General features: G+C 38.7%; 1 protein-coding gene and 1 long non-coding RNA gene across 5 annotated transcripts in view; one reads left to right on the top strand and one right to left on the bottom strand.

The window, feature by feature from the left end:
- The window catches only part of CARMIL1 (capping protein regulator and myosin 1 linker 1), a 280,713-nt gene that overhangs the window by 218,778 nt on the left and 43,476 nt on the right, over nt 1-18,459 (top strand). For all 4 annotated transcript variants that reach the window (XM_072945577.1, XM_015234614.3, XM_072945575.1 and 1 more), the window contains 3 exons: nt 3,234-3,409; nt 5,382-5,469; nt 8,320-8,469. In XM_072945577.1, the coding sequence (XP_072801678.1) occupies nt 3,234-3,409; nt 5,382-5,469; nt 8,320-8,469 (414 nt within the window). The remainder of the gene's footprint in view (nt 1-3,233; nt 3,410-5,381; nt 5,470-8,319; nt 8,470-18,459) is intronic.
- On the bottom strand, nt 8,463-16,435 carry LOC140687780 (uncharacterized). The gene is made up of 3 exons (XR_012062308.1): nt 15,983-16,435; nt 12,883-12,988; nt 8,463-9,337 (listed from the first exon to the last, which is right to left on the bottom strand). It is a non-coding gene; the product is annotated as an uncharacterized lncRNA (long non-coding RNA).

The following is an 18,459-nucleotide window of genomic DNA, read 5'->3' as shown; positions in this document are numbered from 1 at the left end:
CTGTGATATTTTCTCTGGACTGGCCTCTTTGGGGGTGTTTTAAAATGACAACTCCCCTACTGTTTTCCCTTTTTTGATCCTAACTTTTATTGCTGGAGTAATCATAGATGAATAAGTAGCATCTGAATGTTTTAACATAAGGAAACTTTGGTTTTTCCCTTCTGCACTTAAATTTTAGAGTGCTTGTTTTGGCCTTGAAAATTCTTCATTTCTCTCAGGGCTTCACCTGTGAAATTCTTCACTGGTAAATATCAGGCTTGTTAGGAAATGTGGCCTGAGGTGGCATTTTGGCAAGTATTAACTCAGTCTGCTTGCAAAGTTCCCTGAGTTTTCTTATTTTTCCATACTTTATATTTTTCAAAGCAAAAGAAAGATCTCAGAGCACTTGAGTGTGGAAGTTGTATTTGTTTGTAATGAATTACAGCTAGTCATTTGCTCAAGAAAATGTGAGTGTAGCTGCCATGTAAGGATATTAACCCAATTTATTTTACAAATATTGTAGAGGTTTTCTAAGTACCATTAGTTATTTTTACAGTTAAGAAACAGACCCTCATAACTCTCCTTGGGGAGATACATGCAAAATGAAATCTGATTATCCCATTTCAAGTCCAGGGCCTGCTCAGTTCACATAGTCTGAAGGTAATACACATAGGCTAACAAAATGGAGATATGTAAGAAGAGTTAAGAAACATTTGGTAGAGTGAGAAAAATTAACATAAGCCTAAATTAGATTTCCAGAAGGAAAGAAAAGAGAGAACAGGAGAAGGTAACGGTTGAAGAGATGGTAGCTGAGAATTTCAGGGATTGATGAAAGACCAGAATTTTCTGATTCAAAAAGTCCAGCAAAACCCATGCAGGAAAGATAGAAGCAAATCCTGTCTTGAACCATCATAATGAGAAGTGGAAAATACAGAAGAAGAAAAGATCTTAAAAGGAGCCAGAGGAGGAAAAAGTCATATTACTTCAAAAAGACCAAAATAAATAGGAATAAATTGGAAAAAAAAAGATTTATAACACTTCAATAAAAAAAAAACTATAAAATTTGAATGCCATTAAAGAAAATCTAAAACAAAGTGAAATATGTGTCATGTTTATGGGTAGAAGAGTCAGTCTCACTCTTTGGTTGTCAGTTTTTTCCAAACTGATCTATTACTGGATACATTTTAATAAAAATTCCAACAGGTTTTTAACAGAACTAGACAAAGCTAATTCTAAATATGGGAAAGCAGTATTCAAGGATAGGTCAGACACTTACGAAGGACGAGAAGGCTGGCTGTCTTGCTCTACCACATATAAAGACTTATAACTAGGACAGTATGCAGAGGTAGACAAACCAATGTGACAGAGAGAGAGATCCCAGAAATGGAGCCCTGCATATATGCAAATTTTAGTAATGCCACCTTCAGGGAGGTAGCTTTGAAGGTCAGTAGAGGAAGGATGGACTGACTGTTGAGTTCCCACACTCGGTAAGTCCCTGAGCTTGTAGTACTATTTATATGTTTCCTAGAGATTGTTCCAGAAACTATGCTATGCCCTGGGGATATGGGGAATGCAGAGACCAGCAGAGGTTATTCACTTAATGCTACTCACTTACTTAACATTCCACAGAAATTTCATGTCAGGGTCTACATCGGAAGCCAGGTCTCCTCCTTTTAGTCCCGGAGTTCATTCTAACTGAATCAACTCCATCATTCGGGGAGCCCTTTCAGAAAGTCACGGATATGTTGATGAACATGACGGAATTCAAAAAGCATATTGCTACCTGAGGTCGTTCTTCTCAGCAGTGCTGGGCTGCTACTCCACCTGGAACGGAATGTGTTTATTTTAATGCCAAAGAGGAAAATGATTTGTCTTAAACTGACTCATTTGGCATTGCTTGCAGCTTTCTTGGAACAATGTACAAAATCAGTGATTAGTCAGAGTTCTAATAGCGACAGAACACCGTCAAGGTATGAGTGGCTTTTGGACACTTCTCAAGTGGCTGCCTCCCACCTCTCCTTGCCTGTTTTTCACGAGATCGTTATAAACATCCTGCTGCTCTACTGCTCATCCTGCAGCGTAATGAGAGGTTTTACAGTGGGATTGTGCTTTGCATGTGAATATGTGAGCAGAGAGACCAGTGTACTTGTCTTTCCATAATGATGCTCCATTAATCCTATTCATACTGGAATAGTAATGGGATCAAGCCTGGCTTTCAAAAGCTGGTAACTTTATCTCTGATATACTGAGCTTTTATTGTATGCTGGGACTCAATACTGAACACTTTACATATATCATTAAATCTTCAATAATACTATGAGGCAAGAACTTTTTTATTTGCCATTTTATAGATGAGGAAAATAAAATTGAGAGATGAGTAACTTAGCCCAGCATCACTCAGCTAGGATTCAAATTTAGGTCTGACGCTAACGTGAAAGTCCTTTCCGCACTTACTGGCTGTATCATCCATCTCAGGCAAATCGTTTAATTTCCCTTAGCTCCCATTCGTCAACTATAAAATAATGATCCCATGAAGAGCTGCTCTACTCATCCTCACAGATGTTGGAAGGAGAAAATGTGCAGAAACATTTTTAAAGCTCCGAGGTGCTTATAAGTGTGTTTGACTGTTTTTATTCATGTTTATAAAATGCTCTGTAAATATTTTTGTCTCTCATTATTCATGTTTTTTAAATTATTCTTATAACAATGATAATTTTACCTAAAATTAAAGCTCTTCTTCTGAAAGAAGAAAACTGGCAGTAGTTACTGTGGTTCGCTTGCACTGCTCTTTTGATAGAGCTATTGAATGGTTCACCGTGATTTGAGGTTTCTGTGATTTGTGAAATGGCACAAGAGTTCAAATCTGATATATTTTCTGGGGCTATCTGTCACTTTCTTTGCTGACACCAGGAGGACAATCTGGTATGGTAAATTGGTATAGATGTGTCTTTCTAAATCTTACCACGAATGCCTCTGCATTCAGTACAGTGAGTATGCCGTAACACTTCGGATGCCAGCATGAAGCTGGGGTGGACCTGCCAGTTGTCTGATTTAAAGTGATGACTTGGATCCATAATAACTCGGCAGTCACAAGTCACCCCAGGGCAGCTCAGAATCCTGGGTCGCACCGTGGGGACTCTATTGTGTCCCTGTTCTCCGAGAGCTCGGCGGCATCTGTAACCACCTTTGGGTTTTATGGTGGCGCCTCTCCCACTGTGTCTCATCTTTCTCTGTCTGCTTGTGCTGCATTGCAGGCATTGCTTGAGTCCATGGTTGATGCTGCTGAGAATCTTTGTCCCAACGTGATGAAAAAAGCCCACATTCGACAAGACTTGATTCATGCCAGCACTGAAAAGATTTCCATCCCGCGTACCTTTGTTAAAAATGTCCTGTTGGAGCAGTCTGGAATTGATATCCTTAACAAAATTAGGTGGGTTTCTAAAGCGCATAAACCGAGGAGCTGCAGTGGCTGTGAATGCAGTTGAGGCAGCTGCGAAGAGTGTAACTGTTGGTTTTATTCGAATCTAACGTGTGGAGGCTTGTCTAAGGGGCAGCCACGGTATGTAAATATAGCTGTGCATGAATGCATAGGTCTAATACATTTCCAAGATAAGATGACCAGATATATGCCTGTGTTACTGAGGCACATAGTTATCTGCTCTTTTTAAGAGTGTTTTTTTGGGGGGGGGCACATGTGTGTAATTCCACCCCTCCTTTTTTTTTCTTGCTTCTGAAGCTTATCTTTCACCTTTATAAAGCACTAACAAATTATATATCTGCTAACTCCATACCTGGCGTTTTAAAATGCATTGTACTGAGCACTGAGAGAATGAAAATATATAGAGATGCAGGCTAAGTAGACTCTTTTCCTTTAAAAATTTTGCAAATTAGAAGTTCAATCAGTAAGGAAGGAAAGCATCCAGTAACAAAATGATAGACCAGTCTTGAGACATTAGAAAATAATTGCATTTTTAAGATTTTTTTTTTTTGGTGCTATAATTTGAAATAGATTAACTACCCCTCCCCCCCTCAGAGGTGGGGTGTAGAATGCGGAAGAGAAGCAAAGCACTGACTGTATAGTTTTATGAGGAAGCTGAACCCCCAAACACACCTAAAAGAATTAGAGGAAGTGCTTGTTAACATCGGATTCCCAGGCCTCGCTGGAGGTTTGGGATGGGACGTGGTTATCTGTAATTTTAATAAGAGACACAGGGGAGTCTTATCAGTGGACGCCTCTGGGGAGAAATAAAGTATTAGATAAACCAAATAGCTTCAGAGGCAAGAATTAAAGAAACAGTCTTTATCTTTAGCCCAAGAAAGCTTTTACTGTAGGCATCAGGGTTAATGCTTCCCTTCTGTCTTGCCACTGGAAATCTTCCTAAGCAGAGAGATCTCCAAACGATTGCCTTTGGGTTAGAAAGGTTTTCCCCTGTTACACAAAGATACTTTCAACTTTAGCTATAGGATTCAAAAATCTTATTTTGATAACTCCTTTCTCCGCTCTCAAATTGTTAAAATTGTTGACTTAAAAGTAGATTGAACTTCGGAGACAGGGTTGGAAGGTGGGGATACGTCTCACCAGCATGTTTACCTTTAAATATGTCGTGTATTTATGCACATTTGTGCATGTGTGCATTTAGGTAGAGTTATTTAGACTGAAGACACACACACATGGAAGTTGAGTTCTTGGAAACAGCAAAGAGCTAAAATGCTAACCAAAAAGCGGCCCTTTGACTGAAACCTTAGTGGCTGAGTCATTTTTTAGTGAACCCTACAAGGTACTTCTTGTTGTCTAGGCATCTTTTTAAGGTCAAGCAAGGGGTACTAAAACTGAAGACTTTGATAACTTGTGTTCATAAAAGGCAAGAGAACAGTGACTTTGTAATTATTCAAAGTCTGATGGCTAGTCAAAGCAGAAGTGGTTCAGTATGACACCGTCTGATTGGTAAAAAGTTTTTTAAAAGGTGAGGGGTATGCATGTTGAAGGAATAACCAAGATTTCACAACCAGGCTAGACTTTCTTAATTTACTCCAGTCCAGGTTTGTTTTCCTCTATGTCAATGGATGAATTGTTCCTCACCACATGGTACACATGGTTCCCATTAAGTTTGTCTTTATCCAGATGTGTTTCATTTTTACCACTAAATCTTGAGTTTTGAAATTGCGGAGGCAGGTTGAAATGGGTAAAGAAAGTCTATTACCTGTGTGTTTATGGCAGTGTTTAAGGGTTTTTTTTTTTTGGAAATCCTCAGCCCTGTTTGCACGTTCCTGTATTCTATTTTCAAAGACAGAAACAAAATCACAGTTGACCTTTATCAACATAACATCAACGGTGGGTGCTTTTTTTTTTCCCCTCTTGTACAAATGAAAATGCTACTCTTTCCCTTTTGATGTTTACCTAGTGAAGTGAAGTTGACAGTGGCCTCCTTCCTGTCTGATCGAATTGTGGATGAAATTCTGGATGCACTTTCCCACTGCCATCATAAACTGGTGAGTGCTGTAAACATCTTGAGTGGGAGCTCCTGTTTCTGTCTGCTGTGTTGCCAGGCAGCCTCCAGCATGGGGCTATGGTTTCTTCTCTGGATTTTACTCCTCCACAGCTTTCTGGGTTAAAATCCTACTACTCCGTTGCCTTCTTCATTGCTTCCAGTTGTTCTAGAATATGTTAGAAATTCTCCAGAGGGAATGACAGGGAGAAAGCAGAAGTCAGTGTCCAGAATTGTTGTCCACTTACAATGCAGGTCCAAAATTTTAATAGGAGATGATATTAGGACTGAGGTCTGAAATGGATTTTTTTTTTAACATTACAAGTGACCCTTGAACAAGGTGGGGGGCCAGGGGCAGGGACCCTCCCTGCAGTTGAAAAGCCACGTGTAACTTAGAATTAGCTCTCCCCATCTGAGGATTCAGCTCAGCTGGATCGTGTGGTGCCGCAGTATTTACTATTGAAAAAGATTCTCGTCCACATGGGCCCGCACAGTTCAAACCCATGTTCAAGACTCCACTATATTTAATTTATCTGTGCTCATTTTGTTGTTCTCTGATATGATTATTTGATGATGGAGTATTCTTAAAAATATGGGGGAAATGAAAGGTTTGGAGTCCAAAGAAAGTACAGGAGTAAAATGAACATATTGTGATTGATAGCCGTTGAGTGTTCAACCAGGCCTCTGGGATATAACCGAGGTGAAAAAAAAATGTTCTTCATCTAAAGACTGGTTCTACATCGAGATAGAAAACTTTATATCCAATATCAGTGCTTATGAAAAATATATCAAAAACTTCATGCTTCTAGAACTTCAGGAATTCCTCTGAGGCACAGATTAAGGTTTTACAACCGGCTATATCTTATGTCTCAGAAATGTTAGCAATATGATGCAGTAGGAATCTCCCAAACGAGTTAGGCAGCTTAACTGTGTAGGCTGGACCTAGCCAGTTTTACAGCCTTGAATTGTTGGGGGAGACTAGAGAACACCAAAACAGGAGGAAGAGCAAACAGCTTCTTCTGAGGAGGCAGACAAAAGAGTATTTGGAGAAATTCATTTGAGAAAAATGTAGGACTCTTCTCTCAAATCTAAAAGAAAAAGTAGACATCTCTAGCGCTGGTCCTCAAAGTATTGCCCATGGACTGGAGCTGGCTTCACTGATGAATAGTTACTAGTCCATGGGAAGGTAAATGTAGAAACTAAGTGGGACTGTGGAGAAAATTCTAGAAAAATTTGACATCGCAATAATATTGAAACACATTACTTAAAATTTTTTTCATTTCTACATTTTATCAATATATTGGTTTGTGGCAAATTGGAATTATAAAAAACTGGCTCATCACCACAGAGATTTTAAGAAGCACAAAACACAAGTTTGTAGTTCATGGCATAATAAAGAGCTACATCCTTGTTTAGAGGTCATAATTCAAACTTTTTTCTTAATAAGCAGAAACAAACTCAATAAAGCATCCTTTGTAGAAACAGTTTATTGTTGACCCACAGCCCCAGGGGCTGCCTCAGGATGCCTACTTGATGACACAGATACTGGATATTGTGCCAATATGACTGCACGTGGGAACTACACTGAAAGTTTGAATTTTTTCACTTTTTTTTTTTCTGCATTTGTCCTTCTTGGAAGAATCTGGTAACTCAGAGTATTGACATTTTCTTTTTATAAGTCCTTCATGGATATAAAAGAATTGTGTGAACTCACTTTTGTTTTCAATTTCTTATTGTTGATTTGGTAAGAGGAGAGCTTAACTGCTGTGTGAAAGAAATAGTATTTTCAAAATGAAACACTGTTTTCAGATACATTCCCATAACATGAATGTTTTCTCCAACTTAAGGTTAGAGATGTTCCCAAAGGTTCCGTGAAATTGTCAGTTGGTTCTCATCATTTCAGAGTTCCTGCTGATGGATCAACTCAGTACTAGAGCTTGTTAATTTCAGCCCAGTTTATTCTATCTCTTGCCATTTAATTTTTTAAGTTTACCTAAAGGATAACACTGGTAATTAATAAGCCATGTAAAATATGATATTTGTTATCTGAAAACAATAAAACAGTTAAATTAAAATTTTGTTAGCAATTTTGTTCCTTTCAGCCCTTTAAAAATAATAAAGGTTAGAGTAATTTTATTTCCCCTCATTAGATACTTTTGAGCACTAGATACAGAAAGAAATGAAGAGGAAATGTGAAGTAAAATTAACAAAAAGAACACTTACTTTCTTCTATACTAAATGGTCTCCTTTTTTACCTTGTGTAGTTACTTTTCTAGTTTAAATTTCCCTTATATTTCCGCCAGTAATGTTGGTGGCAACAACATCAGACTTCACTTACTTGTGAATTTACTCTTATCATGAGAGCAAATTGACTTGAACTGAATCTTTGTCCTAGTAACACTGTATAAATGAAGTGGCTTCTCGGTATAGAAGGTTGTAATGCCTCCTGATGGATATAATTTTGTGATTATATTTAAGATTCAAAGTTGAAAAAACTCACAGCAGATTCCTGAAAATGTTAATAGTCTTCTGGAGAAGAAAAATACATGCCCACTTTGTGCACATTTGCATGAACATGGCAAGGATTTATGAATTACCTATTTTTCAAAAAATAAAGTACCGAAGGTTGTTAAAAAATAGGTTTTGTAATTTCTTGTTTAAGATACTTTACCCTCCACAGAGAGATGATCAGAGAGGTAACTTACTCTAGCATAAATTTATTGTCATCCTGAACCTTGCAGACATAATCCTTCACGGCGCCCCCTTGTGGAAGGTATCTTCTGGATTTCAGCTGACCTGCTCTTCCCTTGCCTCTGTGCTTTCATTTCTCCTTGTATGTGTCTTGACTCTATAGGCTGACCATTTCAGCAGACGTGGCAAGACCCTTCCTCAACAAGAGTCCTTAGAGATCGAGCTGGCTGAGGAGAAGCCAGTTAAACGCTCCATCATCACGGTGGAGGAGCTCACAGAGATAGAGCGTCTGGAAGATCTGGATACTTGTATGGTAAGACACATCCTTTGGCAGCACTATTATCCCATTCACTGGATTTTTTTTTTAATTTAATCTCACCTTTACAAACCAGACCAGATAAAACTTCCCTGCAGAGACAATTCTTTCAGAAGCTTATTGCTGTACAGAGTCTGTTAATGAAGCTGATAAAGCTTAACCATCAGGTTCCCACTAAGGCCCTATAACTCATTTTTTACCTAAAATTTTGTTAAACTTTTCTTAGAGTACCCCCATCACCCCCTACCCCTGGAAAAAAAAATTATGAAAATTGCAGTGAACATAAAACTTGTCCTAAAGGGTTTTCGGGTTTTTTGGTTTTAAATCTCTTGCTTGTTCCTGTTTCATTTTCTTTTCACAGTTTTTGGGTATACTATTAGATGCCTATTTCCTGTTTAGTTCATACTCTCTTTCATTAACTTGACTTGATGTGCTTTAGAAGACGGAATATGGTGCATCCATGTGGTTGTCTATCTGGCCATAGAACTTCAGTATTCAGGTTGTTGATACTTCACTTTTCTGAGGACAATTTGGTGTCAGTTCTTATTTATTATTCTAAAATTTGTATTACTAGTGTTGTTACTTCTCATTTTACCATAAAAACAGTTGTATATACCTCTGTACAATATGTTTTCATCCTCTGTATTCAGTATTTTTATGTTTTACTGAAATAGTCATTTTTAATAATTTCTTATAATCTGAAAAAGGATGCTGGTGAGACTAGGTTTGGTCTACTTATATGTCTGGATGTTTCCACATTCACTTCTGATTTTAGTAATTTTTCAGTGCAGCCATTATGAAGGAATGGTACTTGTTTTAACTTTCAAAACCAAAGGTCTGATGTGACTGGTATTATTTTTCTAGCCTGCAAGAGAGTGTAATGCTTTAGTCAGTTCCTTATTTATAAACCATCATCTTTTAAAACCTGTGAATAAAACAGTAAAGTGCTCTCCAGATGAAACCCTATCATATACATGGAAACTAGCAAAGAAAGCATAAAATATATCCTAGATTTCAATAGTGTTCTAGTAAAACTAAAGATAATAATTTTCAGTATAACTATAAATCTGTAGATATATTTGGTCTATGTGGAGGGAATTATCAAGTTTTAAAGAACTTGCTTGTCCAGTATATTATAAAATGTATGTTTAATAAATATTTTAAATTTTGTTTACATTTTGAGGCAATAGACACTGTGTTATCATAGGGTAATTATTCTGGAAAGCTCTTAGGCTAACCCTAAAAAAAAAAAAAGGAGTGATAAGTAAGAGATTGGAATTAAAAATTTAAAATTATATTCACATTTCCTGCCAGGATTATCTGGTTGTGTGTGAGTTGGAAAGGGGTATGGGAAACATGAGTTAGTAAAATGTGTCTTGTTTATGAGTTTTGTGGTTTTGGATGATAGAATGTTGGTTAAGAAAGACTGGCTTAGCTCCTGTAAATATGGATTTAAATTGTATAATCCTGGGGTTTTTTGTTTGATTGATTTGCTTTTTGTTACGTGAAAGAAAAAAAAATACAGTTGTCTCCTTAAATAAAGTGGGTGGGGTGAGGGTAGAAAAAAGAAATAATTTTTTAAAATTTACTTTTTATAGAGATATAACTAGCATAGCATTGTGTTAGTTTTAGGTGTACAAGATAATGATTCAATATATGTATATATTGCAAAGTGATTACCACAGATTTAGTTCACATCATCACCACGTAGTTATAAGTTTTTTTTCCTTGTGAGATGAGAATCTTTATGATTACTCTCTTAGCAATTTTCAAGTAGGCAATACAGTGTTGTTAACTATAGGCACCATGCTGTACTTTACATGGCCAGGACTTATTATAACTGAAAGTTTGTACTTAAAAAAAAAAAAATGCAGATGCAGGACCACTTGGAGGACCAAGGGCAAACCTTGCTGCAGGCACACCTGGCCCTGAGCGGCTTTCATTTTGTAAAAACAACGCTTGTTGCCATGGCGCATCAAGAGGCGTGGGTAGATGGCGATCGCTCTGCGCTTCACTCTAAGGATGACCCAGGTTACATGGGCGGTCTTTTCCTGGTTCAGATGACTAGGGGTTAAGAGGTTAGGGCCATTCCTGACATGGGCACCTGTTGAATCCTAGGACCAGAATCAGGGCCTCTGGTGTCGAGTGAGTGTCTTGCTGAGATAAGACAGAGCTCTCTATAAAGGAAACACATACTTGGGCAGAATCGTTTAAGCCATGAAAATAGCTTTTTTTAGTTCTAAAAATTTTGTCTTTCATCATTGTTTTAATGAGGCTAATGAATTGTTAAGTAGCAGAAACCAGAGCCAAGTGTATTGTGAATTTAATGGAAAAGAACATTTTTGTGTAGAAAGTGCAAGTCAGTGGGTTTTGTGCTGTAATGATTTCCTCTATATTCCCAGCCTAACCATTGATTCTACGCCACCCAAACACAGCATCATTTACATGGTGACAGCTGCCCCAAGTGCAGGGATCCCTCTCCTAGAGAAAATCAATTTTCTAAGCTCTGGGCTTCTTACCCTAAGCTAGTGGTGCAAACTCACAGCTAATTGGAAAGGGGTAGAGCATTAGATTTACTGTTTAAATCACCTGCATTGCCACCTTTTGTAATCAAATTAGCAAGTCATTTTTGCTTCTCACTGATGTCTATTACCAAATATTTCAAGTTGTGATCCTCCTGTGGTTCCATTTTAAAAAACAACTTGAAGTACATATTTCAAAGAGAGAGACATTTGACTGGTGACGGTTTTCTAAATGAGCCTATTCATATTCTTGGGCAGCATTTAGATCTTATGTGATCCAGGAAGTTAGGACACAAGATACACCGTTGCATGGAAAATTCTCTGAAGCATCTAAGTACATGCATACAACCCTTCCCACATGGAATTATACGTCCCCGGCGGGTAGAAACTGTGCCACTCATGGGGCTAGAGCACCGCTGAATGTGACTGCTCTGGGAGATGCTACAACTTTATTACCTAAAATGTTTGCAGCCCACAGCCCTGAGATGCTCTCCCTAGGATATTCCAACGTAACTCAGACTCATCACTAACCTTCTACATGTAGATTCAAGATTGTTAACAGATGTGGTATCTTTTGTCTGTGACGTTCATGCTATCTACTCAATCTGGTTTTGAACATTTCTTTCGCACATTTAGTGGAGATTCTGGGCATCTCTTTTTTTCGTCTGTTCCGGGGGTTACCTTTGTTTTCTTCCATTTCTTCCTGATTCAAAATTCCACGTCAATGCCTCTTTAAAGAACCAACAGTTATAATTGCACTAGGGAAGATTCAGGGCCATAAATTAAAGGTTGAAATATTTATCAGTTTGAATTTAAGAATCACCTTCATGGAGATGGAAACAGTAATCTATATGATTGATCTCTCAGAAGGAAATTCTTCTGCTACTCAACAGCTTGTAAACTTGCACTTTGGCTGAGTGAGGGCTGAAACAGGAGTGACTGAATGATTCGATGGGGCCTGTTACCTGCTGGGAGGTGACTGAGGGCTCCTAATTAACCTTAATTTCATAAAGTCGAAGAAAGGTGGTTTTCTTTAAACAAAATGATAGAAAGGGGAAACATTTTTAACAATTCTGTCTCTAGTCAATTATCTTTTTTTTTTCCTTTTAACTAGAAAGAAACTAAGAGGTACTCTAGTTTACCTGGTAGAGAGAAGGGCCAAGTAGAACAAAAACTATTAGAATAACCTGCAGAGTTTGAACCTATATCCGGAGATTCTGATATCCTTTTAACTCCAGGGCTGGACAGCAGATGGTCTAAAGAGTCTTCTTATTTATTTAACACTTACGTAGCACCTATGACATGCTAGGCACTAGTCGAAGCTCATTATGAATAGTAACCAGTTTAATTCTCATGACAATCTATGAATAATATCTTCTATTTAACGAATGAGGAAACGGAGGCATGGAAAAGTTAAGTAACTTGGCTAAGGTTATCTAAGGTCATCCAGAGGCAGGCAGTTTGGTACTGCATATTTAACCAGTCTGCTGTAATCTGTATACTGATTTCAAATATGGTATATTTCTTATAGTCAGAATTAAATTTTGAGGTAGATTTGAATAGATTGCATTGCTTTATGCAAAATATCTACTTACTAATTCCACATTAAATTAATATGTGAGCAGAAACACAAGCAAAAAGTATTTGTTTAACCATAATATAAGCCTATAGTTTTTAAACATTTTCGGAAACAACTGTGTCAAAAATTAGATACACTTGATTGCTATCCATTTGTTAGAAATAAATCTGTCCACTTTTGGCTTACCTGGAGCATTCTGTACCTCTCCATGTGTTATTTTGTTGCTGACAATGATTAATTAGCTTTCCTGTATACTTCTTATCATTTCAACACACACGCCTTGTATGGCATGCGGAAACGTGTACTTACTTAGTATCTTTATTGTCGTAGACCATCTGTTCTTTCCCTGCAATCAGGTGCTCTTAGGAAATCAGTATTCCCAACTCTCTCTTTCAACTTTGGTTCCTCATTGGCCCTGGGGGTATTAAAGTTGTCATTTTACTGATTGGTTATCATTACATATTTAATTTGTTGCTATATATAGTTTACTACCTTTAAAAAAATCGCAGAAGTTTGGGGTTTAGGATAATGTGCCAAGTGGGTGAAGAGCCTGTGTCTGCTCCTTACGCATAACTAGCTCACTAATTGTATGTAATTCTTTCAGTTATTTTAATGAGTGTCATACCAGTTTTAAATCAAAAGATATTCATGCAGAGGATCAGGTCATTTGCTTACTGCTATTTCCGAGGAAAAGAATTTTAAAAGGCTTGAATTATTACAGAATGCGTCTTGTGGATCCCTTCTCCAATGACTAAGTAACAATTATTTGCCCTTAAATTAAGCCTCACATTTTCCATATATAATTTTTAAGCTTTTTAATACAGATTAAAATTCAGTGATGATCCATTTGTCTTGGTCAAAATACTGTTTTATTTTTAAACAAATCACCTCATTTTCACCATTATTAATTGAACTAATCTATTAACAGTGTTGCCAAGCATGGACTATTGAGTTGATATCTTATTTAAAATTAATTGCACTGATATTAAGTATGTGCAGAAGGTTGTTCAAGTCCTAATTGTTAATTTCCTCTTATAATTGTAGTTATTCTGTAATGTCATTTTCATATTGATATTACTTTGGAAAATAGAGCTTTAACTTCTTAACCACTAGAAAGCAACCTATGAAAGATTCTAATTTCCAAATTCTGAATTTCAGAATGGTAGTACCATCTGTATAGTCCAACTAAAATGTACATTACTTAAAGTTTCTAGTAAGTTCTTTTGACAGCCCTTTGTGGAAATGCCAGAAGCATACTCCAGATCTCATTCCTTCAGGACCAGAGTTTCCTTTATCTTTTTGTTTTTAACTTGCACGAATACCATTTGCAGAGGCCATATTCCAGGGAGCTCCCTAGACACATCTGTCCCATACACCTTTTTTAAAGGATGAAAATAAAGTGTATGGACCAGTATTGACCACCCTCATGAGTCCCCCAAGAGACAAAGGACACCCTGTCCCCTACCTCCTTTTAAAGTCATTTCTGGGAGGATAAGAACTCTCCCCCTACAGGTGACAGAGCAGTCCCCAAGCTCCCATATGAACTAAACTCCCGAGGTAGAGGACTGGGGGGGGTACTTAAATTCCCTCCATAAAATGACTTAGAACATTAACCAGTTGTGACTAGTCGGCATTCCAAAACCAGCATCCAACCTGGACATCTGACTTGCAGATTAGAAATGATTCTTATGAGCTGAACTTTGACATGTAATGACAGTTCCGAAAGACAGTTTGTGTCTTCCCTCAGGAATTAAAATAAGCAAATGACTCTAATAGCCTGCAGATTTTTAAAACAGAACCCATTCCATTGTTTACCTGTTTGTCCCTGTGTGTGTTGTTTTGTCGATGACACAGGAATATACTTACACTTCTCTGAAACAGGAAACATTTCTTTGAAGTTCTAACTAGTTAAATCCTTTCCAAGCAATCACAGATTTAGTCATTCCTGGGGATAGTATAGTAGAACCAATAGTAAACAGTAGAACTTCTCTAAAGTCAGTTGCACTTTTCAGCCCTGGAAACCTCATGTTCTCAAGGTACTACAATGACATTTGCTTCAACAGCCTTCTTCTTATGTCAGAAAGCTCCAAATTATCATTTCCTTCTAGTTGAGGTCAAGGACCATGTTCCACAGGATGAGATTTTTTTCTTTAAATTTTGAAAAAAATAATACTCAAATTGGGTAAAGCAGTATTTTAAAATATTCTTTATATTCTTAAATAAGAATGTACTTACTGTCTGTGTGTGTGTATATAGATATAATCTGTCTGAAGAAGAAGAGGTGGGAAGTCCTTAAAGAGGGCTTGTTTACCCAAGGGATGGGGGATAGAAAAAACTGGGAGAAGGTGGCTGCTGGCAACAGAGCCCAGGGAAGAGGCAGGAGGACTTCTCACTGATGAAGTCTTAGATCGTGAGGAGCTACCAAAAGACACTCTGAGCCAGAAATACAGACTATAAGGGCATTTATTCATTTTAAAAATGCTTGTTGTTGATCCCTTGTAAACCAGATATTCTTGGCTTCTTGCTAGAAATGGAAGGCAAATGACCCAATGTATCACCCACCAAGTTTGCTATGTTGAGGGGCACAGTGGCACAGCTAGTGCTGGTGGATCACAGAACTACCATCTGTGTGAATCCCACACATGCATTTACTTGGCTCTTCAAGTCTGCCACTGAAATGAGGCTATCTAGAAAGGCTTGAATTAGTACAGAATACATTTTCACCCGTCTTGTCGCAACCTACTAGTGAGTCACGAAATCGGTATAATGGTTTTATCTAGAATTTTTTTAAAAACTCATCAGAACACATGAAGTATGAATAGAAATTATCAGATTACACTGAAATTTTTTTGGTGATACATACATGTATGTGTACTTGGGGTGGTGACATAAAGTATATTTCATGTATCAGATGGGTCATGGTTATGGGAGGAGGGTATAGCTCAGTGATAAAGTGCATGCGTAGTATGCACAAGGCCCCAGCTTCGTTCCCTGGTACCTCCACCAAAAGTAATATATAAATAGATAAACCCAATTACCTCCCCCAGCCCAAATATTTTTTAATTAAAAAAAAATAGGTCATGGTTTAAAAAGTTTGACCAACTTGCATCTACAGGAACTCAATTCACCTGTTGTATTTCAACTTCCCCACAGTACCAGGCGCACAGCAGCCCCTGACACTGACCTCAGTCTTTCCTCACTGCAGATTGAGGCCCAAGCAGGGCCTGAGCAGAGATGCAGGGGTGCCCTGGAGAGTTGCTGCTAAAAAGACTCACCCCCGTTTTTCCTACTGTCTTGGGCCTCACAGGATTGCTTTTACTGTAGTGTGCTTTTGCGTTACGTCATGGACTCTCATTAAGGGCCACTTTAAATATCCCTATAAAACGTATTATCATACGTGCTCTTTTACCATCTGTACAACTGTTGTGGTCACTGTTCCCTTTATCCCCAAATGCCTTCGTTAGAAATTTGTGCAGAAGAACTTGCAGGTCTTTGTCAAGAGGGGTGGAAATCCAGAGCTGGGCTGCTAGTTTGCCGTGTCTCAGAGATGCGGTGAATTGTGTTCTGACTCGTGCCTGACTTTTGTGTTGTCTGTTGAGAGGCTCAGAGCTGAATGTGCACTTGACCTGTGAAGAGGGTTCCAGACCTAAAGAAGTATAGTTTGTTGTATTCAGTCTTGATTCTGGCTTCATTTTTTTTTCCCTTCTTTATCCTAATTTGCCCATTAAAAAAAAAAAACTTGCTGTTCTGCAGGGATCTCAGCTCACTTTTGCATTGAGGTGGTTATCCATTACTATAGTGAAATATTAGATAATGGCGGGAAACTGGGCTCTGACAGGGATGTGCAGGTAGCTATGGAAGCACAGAGAAGGGGCGGCCAGCCCAGCCTGGGGGAGGGGTGTGGTCAAGGGGACGCTTCCTGGAGGAAGATTCTAAGCATCGTGCTTGGCACATAATAGTCCTTTAGTAACTGTTAGTACAATGAGAGATGGCATTTGAAGAAGTTAGCTGGGAGGAAAATGAGTAAGTAAATTTCACAGAGAGAAAGGCACATCCAGAGGCTTGGAGTGGGTAGAGAACATGCCAGTTTGAGGAACTATTATGGGATTATGGTACAACAGGAGTCACGGGGAGAGGAGAGGAGAGGAGAGGGCAGAGGCCAGATCACAAAGAGACTTCATCTGTCTCGATAAGGGTTTGGTTCTTTATATATATATATATATATATATATATATATATATATATATATATATATATATAATTATATATATATAATATTATATATATATAATAATATATATTATTATATATAAAATATATATAATATATATATATTTTAGGCCACCGGAAGTCACTTGAGTCAAGGTGAGGAATATGGAGAAGGGGCAGATTTTGGCAGAAAGAGACATTAGTGATTTCTGTTTTGGACATATTGAGCTTGAAGTGTTTGCAAGGCCCTGGCTGAAATGTCCAGCTGGGAATCATAGCAGTGGCCCTGGGCTCTGTAACCAGGGTTGAATTGGTAAGTCAGCCACGCACAGCCTCAGTGTAGATGCTCTCACCACACGCCTCCCCTCAGCTGATTGCCGCCCCTTCTCCTCTATAAGCACTTTTCCTATATTCATGATATTTATCTCAATCTACCTTGAGCCAGAGGCTTGTATATTCAGCTTCCTACTGGACATCTCAATTTGATGTCCACCAGATATCTCAAACTTGATGCGTCCAAAAAGGAATCATCGATTTCCACCTTCCCCCACCCAAGCATTTGCCATCTCGATATATGACACCATCTTCTCATCTACCCATTTATTCCTCACTCCCCCCGTCAGCCCCAGACTCTCCCTTTCCCTCACCGTCCTTACCGACTTCTTTCCCTCATCCTAGCCACCCTTGGTTCTCGTCTGTACTCCTGAAGCAGACTTGTAAGCTACACTCTTGCTTCCCCTCTTGTGTGTCTGTAATCAGCTAGTCAGTCCCCTCTCAGTAGCCAGGTAGCCGAGGTAGAAAACAGATCAGTACATACGTGTCAAACCCTCTGATGGCTTCCCCTCGCACCCAGACTAAATGGAGTGTCTTCCCCATGGTCCACAAGGCCCACTGTGATCTGCCCCTGCCTCTCTCCATCTGTTCTGCTCTTTCCTTTGTTCACTTCCTTCCAGCCACTGTGGCTTTACCGCTTTTCGCTGGGACTTGCCCTGGCTCCTATCTCAGCCTTTGTTCCTTTAGCTTGGGGCACTCTTCACCAGATGGTCCCTCAGCTGCCTTCTTCCCACCGCGTGGGTCTCAATTCAGATCTCTCCAGCATTTCCTGTGACCTCCCAGCCAAAGAAGCCCTGCAGTCCCTCTACCGTATTATCCTGTTTTATCTGCTCAGCACTTTAAATAAGCGTTTATTCATGTAGGTATTTTTTTGCCCATCTCCCCTCACTGGAGTGTAAGCTCCTGGAGGGCAGAGATGGGGTCTGTGCTTGAAGCACATAATCCCAGTGTCTATAACAACTGCCCAGTAGATTCTGTTTAATGTCTTGGCTTTGCATTAGTTACTTGCTTATCTCAATTTTCCTGCTAGATTCTATGCTCCTGGAGGGTACAGGAGTTTTGTGTCTTTGAATTCTGTATAGCTAATGCGAGCAGTAAATGTCAGTAACAGATTTCTCTGGGAACTCTAGAAAATGATTCTTTGGCTGTCTTTAAACCTATGAGGCTCTATGAATGAGAATATTGCAGGTTACATCCTCAGTGATCCAAGCGCTCAGCAAGGTGAATAGGCAGAAAGAGGAAACCTGCCCACCCGCTGTGTGACATGCGCTGTGCCCTGTGCGTGTCTTGGCAGCTGTGTGTGGTAGCTATTTTAACCCATTTTTCGGATGAGAATCCCAGAGC

Source organism: Vicugna pacos, chromosome 20, assembly GCF_048564905.1.
Source record: "Vicugna pacos chromosome 20, VicPac4, whole genome shotgun sequence".
NCBI lineage: Eukaryota > Metazoa > Chordata > Mammalia > Artiodactyla > Camelidae > Vicugna > Vicugna pacos.
The sequence above is the reverse complement of the archived record's forward strand: the minus strand, read 5'-3'. Positions and strand labels throughout refer to the sequence as shown.